This window comes from Cyprinodon variegatus, unplaced genomic scaffold, assembly GCF_000732505.1.
Source record: "Cyprinodon variegatus isolate N-32 unplaced genomic scaffold, C_variegatus-1.0 Scaffold117, whole genome shotgun sequence".
NCBI classification, from domain to species: Eukaryota; Metazoa; Chordata; class Actinopteri; order Cyprinodontiformes; family Cyprinodontidae; genus Cyprinodon; species Cyprinodon variegatus.
The window spans coordinates 135,766-144,578 of record NW_015150570.1 but is presented as its reverse complement, the minus strand read 5'-3'; the positions used below and the strand labels follow the sequence as shown (position 1 = coordinate 144,578).

General features: G+C 38.5%; 1 protein-coding gene across 1 annotated transcript; it reads left to right on the top strand.

Moving 5' to 3' along the window:
- Positions 1–1,055: 1,055 nt before the first annotated feature.
- On the top strand, positions 1,056–2,790 carry LOC107085145 (vomeronasal type-1 receptor 3-like). Its single transcript, XM_015375325.1, has 2 exons — positions 1,056–1,276; positions 1,373–2,790. Exon 2 carries the CDS (start codon positions 1,375–1,377, stop codon positions 2,338–2,340), a length of 966 nt encoding a protein of 321 aa, XP_015230811.1. The 5' UTR covers positions 1,056–1,276; positions 1,373–1,374; the 3' UTR covers positions 2,341–2,790.
- Positions 2,791–8,813: the final 6,023 nt, after the last annotated feature.

Genomic DNA, 8,813 nt, shown 5'->3' with positions numbered 1-8,813 from the left:
TGTATTGTTTGCTTTTAAGGGGGCGGTAATACTTCGTCATCATTGTTTAAATTAAAACGTCTCTGAAACTTGTTAGATAATTACTCACCTTTTTCTAAAAAGAAAAACACAGTATTGTTTTTTTTAGAAATAAATACGTATGATACATTTTTTTTGGGAGAACATGCAAACTCCTTGCAGAAAACACAGAACCTTCTTGCTGTAAGGCAGCAGTACTTCCCACTGCATAAAACAACCAACATAAATGAAAATGTTAGTTCTAACTCTAAATAGTATTGACTGAATTAATAAACATCTTTCAAAGATAAAATTTTATCTCATTTTGTCTTAAGTTTATACAGACATTAAAGAATATCTAAACATGTGACAAGAGCTACTTTTTTCTTCTTCTGTAATTTTGAGTTTATGATGTGAATTTAAAGTGAGAGGTGTGCAATTAACCATTTATATATATATATTTTTTCTCTTCTGAGGAAGTAAGACTGAAGATTCTCTTTCATTTATGTAGCAGTCATTGCCATGGGGGATTTTTTAATTCCCAAGAAGGACCTGTGCTGGTTACGCCACAAATATGTCCCTTCTCACACTTAAGACATTTTTAAAATGATTTTTGTTCTCTTTAAAAAAAAATAATATGTAGCCTGAGTGATGTCATCATATTAAAAAAATGTGAAGGATTGATTGTTCTTCTGGCTGGGCTTTGTTTTGACATCTCTCCACTGGGGGGCACTGTGGTACTGAAAGGTTTCTGCACATCGGAAGTCACCTGTAATTCTACTTAAAAAGTGATAGCAGGAATGTAAATTGACATATTCCTAAAACTGAAGGAAATCATGAAAAAAAAAATTTAAAGGTTGATTAAAAATATAAAAATAAGAGATCTGGTGGAATAATATGAGACAAAAACTGTTTAATTCAGATGAAACATAGACTTGATAAATTATTTTATCCATATTATGTTAAACAATAGCTCTAATGGATGCTAAACCTGTTTGTTTCAGACCATGTGGATGAGAACAATCAGTGGCTCGTTTGTTTTAATCTTGTCTGTCTAAAACCCGGAGAGGACAGAATCAGTCATCTGAATTGATCTCAAGTAATTGGAGGCAGAGGGAAGAGAAGTCAATGGACCGTGCAAAGCAGAACCAACAGCTGCTACCAGTCTCCAGGTATAAGGAAAGAAAAATCCTGCTGACTTCATGAGCAGAATCACTCTCTGTCAGCCACATTATCAGCTTCAGAGCTCTCTGGCTTTTTTGCCATCACCTGCCATCAGGTGGGTTTGGACTTCCTACAAGTGAATTTCTGATACCATCCTAACATTTGGGCCTACCCACAATGTGAATTAATTTTTACTCTTTTTCCTTTGTAGGAATGGCATCAGATAAGTCTGTCCGTGGGATGCTCTTTCTGTCGCTCACAGTTGTTGGAGTTCCCGGGAATATTGCGGTCATTGTTGCCTTCCTCCTCCTGATCCGCCAGGAGAGCCTGCTCCTCGCAGCAGATGCCATCGTTCTCCACCTGGCCTGTGCCAACCTGTTGGTGGTGCTTGTACGCTGTCTGCTGGAGATGCTAGCCTCCTTCCGCCAGGTGAATGTCTTTGGAGACATTGGCTGCAAAACTGTGATCTTCATCTACAGGACCTCCAGGGCCCTCTCTATCTGGCTCACCTTTCTCCTGAGTGCATACCAATGCTTGTGCATTGCCCCTCCTGGATCAAGCTGGGCCTCAACCCGTGCTTTAGTTGCTCAAAATTTATTCATTATATTCATTTTCCTCTGGATCCTCCACACCAGTATGAGTGTGGGAGCCATAGTGTTCTCTGTAAGCTCAAAGAATCACACTACTCCGACAACAAGCGCTGTTAACACAGAGTTTTGTTATGTAAACTTCCCATCAGATATCCTTAAAGAAGGTTACGGGGCAGTACAAGTGAGCAGAGATGTGGTGCCTATAGTTCTCATGACTCTAAGCAGCTTGATCATTCTTGTTCTCCTTTACAAGCACAGCCAGCACCTCAAGGGGCTCCGTGGTGCTGGCCAAGCTGGATCAGGGAGCTCCGGGGCCGAGCAACGGGCTGCTAAAGTAGTAGTCGTGCTCGTGACCATGTATGTGGTTCTTTATGGCGTCGATAATGGTCTTTGGGTGTACACGCTCACTGTGAGGCAAACAATGCGCTCCTCGCTGATCTCTGACCTGCGTGTATTCTTTGCTTCACTGTATGCCGCACTCAGCCCTCTAGTTATCATTGCATCTAACAGGAAGGTGAACAGCAGGCTGAGGTGTGTTGCAAAGGAAAAGCCTTTGCAGGGGAAAACAGCTCGTCTCTGCTCTATATGAGGGTCAATTTCACACATGGCTGTAGGGGAAACTTAAGCTGAGTTAAAACTGTTTTTGTTTTTTTATGTCTGGGTCATGCTAGGATTAATATGTTGAAACCAAATGCTGACAAGAATTACTTTGCTTTTATCGCTGCTGTAGTCATTTTACTAAGTTTCAAGGTTGAGTTGAGGAGGCGCCTTCTTCCGAGTATTAAAGGTACAGTGGAGGATGCTCCTTTTCCCAAGTGGTCCTCCTAATTGTCAATCATTCTGGTGATATATTTACATAAGGGTCGTTCCCATTTTCACTTACCGATGGTGAGTCTGACATAGTGGAAAAATTGCAAATCTTCTACTGGAGAGTAAGCTTGTAAGACCGATGCAGCAACTTTTAAACAGAGCGTGCATGAAGAGAAATGGGCTCTGGAATGCACTCGCACGCGTTTAATAGGTGTTCTCTCAGTAGCAGGTACAGGGTTGTGATGTGCATTTCTTTTTTTTTTTTTTAACAGTCTCTTATTTAAAATAACATTAAAGAGAAATTAAGCTCTAGGAGAAAAATAGAAAATAAGAGACTCCTAAAACATGTTTCCTAAATCTGGATATGTATGACTATCATTCAACTGCAGAGTCAGTTTAACTTCTTAATCTTAGATCATCGTAATTAATGAGGTATTGAAGAGGTTATCATCTTAACCCAACAGCAATTTAGAAGAAAGACAGAAGAGTGGAAGCTTTGATGAAAACAAACTTAAACCAAACAATGAATTCTGAGCCATTAGTAATGTGTTTGAGCTCATAAAATACTGAGTATATGTATATATAAGCGTATGAAAATGAAAGCCAGAAACTGTACCATTTCTATTTGTAATTTGGGACAAATTTCTGAATGTTTTTAAAGAAGTACACAAAATGTTCATTTTATCATTAAACATCTATAAACAACCCACATCTCAGAGTCATCTCAGAGAAAGCTCTCCAGTCCTGTATTTGACATCGTTTGTCACTGCAGAAGGGAAACAGTAACGGCCATTTAGTCTCTGCTGGTCTGGCAGCGTTGTTATTTTTCCTCGTTTGTTTAGTATGTATCAGCAGTACTAATTATAGCCCGGTAATTCATTTCATGTTGCTGTCAAATAACTTCCAAGTGCTCATTTAGCCATGATTAAGCATTTGAATAGGGAAATGTTCTGTGTTAATCAGGCAGATTAATTACCCCACTGAGATTTGGTTAAAAACTTCCAGACAAGTTAATTCTCTACAATATATATATATATACGCACATATTAATATATATAATATGTTTATATTACACTAATGAAATACATTCTTGCTGCTTGCTGTAAAATGTTGTAAGAGATGTAAAAGAGTCAAAGATTGAATTTTATTACAAGGTCTTAGGAATTTACTGTCGGCAAGGCACTGTAGGAAATAAAGAAGCATAATGTAATTGCTGTGACTCCAGAGAATCAGGGAAAAAAAAAAACAAGGTGAGGACATAACAACCGCCGTCGCTGACAGTCCCAGAGACATAAAGTGGGTCTGCCAGCTCTGTTATCCTGCACTCACTCTGAAGCGCAATTAACACCTTTCAGCTGCAGGTGAGGAGAGGGAATAGACCCTCCACTAGTGCTTGTGCAGAACTGTTGCATTTATCCACCAGATGACATCAGCAATGAAGAACATTTAAAGGTCACATCACAGGGTAACATTTACTTTTAATTTGAAAGCTTCCAATTTCATATCTGCTTATGTTTATTCTCAAATCTATCTCTCCAGATGAGACATTCCATGTCTTTTACTCTTCAAACCACTGAAATCTGATTGGCACATAAGACAGACTCCGGTGGAATGAAGGATAGAATACATGGACAGATTCATGGCCCTGCTGCTTCCCCTGTTGAGTTCCTGGAACAGTGATACCAATGTCAGGTTTACCTATAAAGAGAGAAACAGTCAAATCATTAAAACAAAGACAAAGCACACAAAAACAGGTTCAATGAGGGTTTATGTTCAAGTGTCTGAGTCTGTGTGGGAAGGGTGAGTCAGGAAGGCCTCTCCCTGCACAAGACAGGACCTGTTGTCTCTCCTTTCTGTCCCTCTGAAGTCTTTTGAGCCCAGAGAATGCTGAGGGCTGTTTAACATGACCATACAAGCAAAACAGGCAACATTCCTCTAGCCTTCCCTTTCCCATCATAGCTCATGCATTACTTTTTATTCCTAAGTATTAATTCTAAATGGAAAAATTTAACTTGCTCAGAGTTTCAAATACTCTAAGTTGCAGACTCAGAAAATCTGTAAACAAAATAGAGAAATGCAGAAATGATCAATATTAGCAAAGCTAGAAGCAAACGGTTGCATCCTCTTTGTGCCTAATTATGCAATATCTAGAGATACAAACCTTTGCAATAAAAAAAACAAAATACATCTTGAAAGTTTCCAGAGTAGATTCTTTGACAGAAAAAAAAAAAATCCCTAAATCCTGCCTGTTGATCCCACAAGACTTCTGCTGCGCTGCGCCTGATGTGAATCTGTTTACCTGCACAGGTACAGGTCTTTTTTGTCCCTCTGTCCACCAATAGCGAAGAAGCAGAAGGCTTAAACCAACCCCCTTTTTTCTGCCTCGGAGCAAATCCACACCCTGTTTTAACTGAATCTTTAAAGCATCTCCTCCCCCGCAGAAATCTTTTCAACAATTACACAAACCTGAATGACTCATGGTGTCCGCAAAGTTAATCTGACAGGAAAACATTACAATATTACCAAATAATCATGACAAAGCAAAAACACCAAGATATCAATGTTTTTAGCATGACCAATCAATATATGAACAGTTTTATTACTATATGATGGCCAAGATTTGTTACTTAGATTACAAAATAAAAACTCAAAAGTGTTGTGATCATCTTTAAATGACTACAGTAGGTGCAGCTTAATAATGCGTCAATAATAAACATATCCTAAGGTACATTCTGATTTTCATGGAAATCTGAGAACTGCTGTAATGACCCCCTTTTGAATTTACTGATATCATGTCTGCTGTTTCCATTTTTATATATTTTTTTGCCTTGGACTTCCTGTTTAGTAGATTGAAATTTCATAGAGAGGCTATAGACAGACATACTGCAGATACACTGTACTGTTATATCAATCAACACGGTTAAACCATCTTTCTTATCTGAAGAATTTCATATTAGAATTGACAGATTTGTTCATATACCCAAAACAGCTCAAATACATCGAAGTAATCAACTCTAAATCTAACTCAAGAATAGCTGCCAGCAGATATTTAAAGTTATTATTTTGCACAAACTTATGCTCCAGAGTTAAATGTCAGTGAGTCTTTCTCTTGCATTCCCTTCAGTTTCACTGATCTCCTCTGTCAGAGAAGGCTTGCAATCATGCTGCAGCTTGCCTGGAATGTTGCACTGAACATAAGCAAAAGGTCTGTAGTCAAGGTGGTGAGAGGGAAATTTACAAAAAAAACAACAACTTTGGATTGAGCAAAATAAGTATTTGAAAGGATCCTAAGTTCGTGAAACCTTGGAAAAATGGTTGAAATAGAGATTAACCTGCACATAGAGGAATTAACTAGTTCTGACTTCAATATTGCCGTATTGACAGGAATTAGTCAAATTCTTACTTGATAAATGGATGAAAAAAGGCGAGAACATAGGGTTAAGCATATGATTGATGGTGCTTTCATATTTAAGCTTTACCTACGGGAAAAGTAGCAGTCAGCAGACTTTTAATTAAGCATAAAGGACAAAAGGAAGAAGCCTGCTTTGCTTATTTCAGATATTTAAAAAAATCTGTCAGTCACACATAAAGTCTTTAATAAAAACTCATACTTTGAAGATATCAAAATTAAACACATTTTCCAAATCATGTCTTTTTGTTCTTCCTGGGGCTCAGAAAGTCAACGTCATTTACAATGGATTGCCTAAATATCCCCACTCCCAACACTTTTTCACATTCTGTCTGATATAAAGCTCATTTTAGTGTGTTATTGCTCTCTAATACCTTGAAGAACCACCTTCTACTGCTCATCCTGATAAAAGAGGAACTTCTTAGTCATTTTTGCAGCTTCTCACAGATTTCCTTGCAGGATTGCTCTGTATTAAGCTTAATCCATTTTATATTAACTCTGACTGGCTTTCCTGCCTCAGCTGAAGTAAGGCAGCCCAATACAATGACGCTTCTACCACCATGTTTTACAGTGGGAATGGTGTATTCAGTTGTTTGGTTTTAATCTTTCACCTGTAAAAATATTTTGCATGTAGGCCAGAGAGCCATATTTCTGTATTATCTTTACTGGAGCATTTTCTTTCTTGGGTTTTACTTGTACCAAACTTTACCCCTAATCTTTTATATGTGTCTTTTCGTTTTACCACTTTCATATAAAGACCAAATGTGTAGAATCCACAACTGCTAATTGCTCTTAACCTAATCTGTGGATCTCTGCAACTCCCCCAGAGTTACGAAAGAAATATTTACAATATTTCGTAGCAATGCTTTACTTAATAAGGCATTTAGTTTAGGTGGATTTTGCAGAATCTTGGAAGGTGTGTAGTTAAACAATTTCCATTTTTGATAATGGATTCAACAGGGCTGTACAAGTGGAGCAGGAGTTTGCACTGCAATGCTCCTGGCAGAGCTGCCCTCTGTCATTGGTTCTGTTCATAACTTTTAAGGAAAGGATATCTTAGTGCAGCTAAGGGCCAGAGGGGGTTTGGTTTGAGGACCGGTGGATTTTGTCGCTGCTTTTTGCAGATGACACGGATCTGCGGGCTCCCTCCTGCCAAGAACTGCATACCCCTTCATCCCTGCCACTTCACGGCTGAGATTGAAACAGCAGGGATCAAGATCAGCTGCTATAACTCAAAATAAATGGTTATCAACCATAAAATGCACATCTTTAAGAAGAGTTCATGTATCTTGGGGTCCAGTGATGGGAGAATGGAGCGGGACATTTTTTCCTCCTTTTGGCATCTTCTTCTTCTTTTTGACTATTGTGCTGATGTAACAAGTACATTTCTCCACTGTGAGATCAATAAAGTCAATCAATTCAATTCTGTTTAATATTCAATTAATGTTAAATTGTGCACTTCTATAGTATAAAGTCGTAGGAAAATTATATTTGAATGTCAAATCATTCTGGCTTAAACATGTATATAAATTTTCTCTTTATCATATATTTATCATACCATATTGTCCCAAAAGTTAAAAAATTTGTGTCTTTAAAAAAAAAATCCTGTCTTAAAATCAGTCTTTTTTTTTGTTATTTTATGCAGGCCAATTAATTATACATCAGCTTGTACACCTAAATTCGGCCAATCATATATCAACAGTCATTCAAATTTATTCGGTTATTGCATCTTGATTCATATGTCACAGCTAATAAGAAATAAGAATATAGAAGGGCTCAAACATGTATGGCTGTAAGCCTTCTACACCAAACCAAGCTTCTGCCGCCCTGGCGTTCTCTTCCACAAATACTTCGTCCCCACTTTCTTCCTCTAAATAAAAAATGTATAATGGAGGAGACTCATCTATGACCTCTGACACAAATCTCTCCCCCTCTTGCATGTTTCCGCTTTCCATAGCGTTCCTTAAAAGTGTCGTTTCTAAGTCACCAATTTAGTGCTACTTGGTCTCAATGTAATTTCCCATTGGGAACCTACTAGCACTAAGTTGCTAACTGGTTAGCAAGATGCTTCCGAGAAACCGGCCACAATCAAACTTGCTTGCGAACCTTCCGCCACAACAACCCAGCCCTCTTGATAAACGACCATTCACATTCACTTTATTCACTCATGTAAAGTCAGGAACCACTCAGGAGAATTCGGAAATGTAACGTTTGGAACAGCCGCTTCCCACGACTTTAAGAACAAGAACCTGGATAAAAACGGCTGAAATTAAAGTGGTTGGGCTCTTCCTTAGAGACAGGTTGAGGTCATCCATGAGTAGAGCAACTTCTCCTGTACATCAAGAGGAGTCCGCTGGGTTGGCTCAGACAACTTTTCAAATGCCCCCTAGACGCCTCCCTCAGCTGGCCAGGTAATGCCTCAGGCTTCCCCCTGAAGAACTGGAGGAGGATTCAGGGGAGACGGAAGTCTGAGAGTTTCTGGTAAGACTGCTTCTCCCATCCCCCATAAGTGGAAGAACATGAGTATTGAACAGAGCTAATTGTGATGCATGAAGCTTCGGATACTGTTTTACAACAAACTAATGCTCTTTAAAACATCAGTGGGGATCACAGTGGATCTATGCTGCAGTTAATCATAAATAGTTATATCAGTGACTTTTAGAATAATGTAGATCTACTGGATTTTATTTAAGCAGGTACGAATAAAGAGGCCCCTATACAGATGTATTTTATCCGCTTTAGATATTTGTTTGTGAAAAAAGAAGACTATGCACCATTATTTCTTCATGATAACACAAAAGTCAACTAAAATATGTTTGAGTAAGGGGCATGCATAGTTTTGC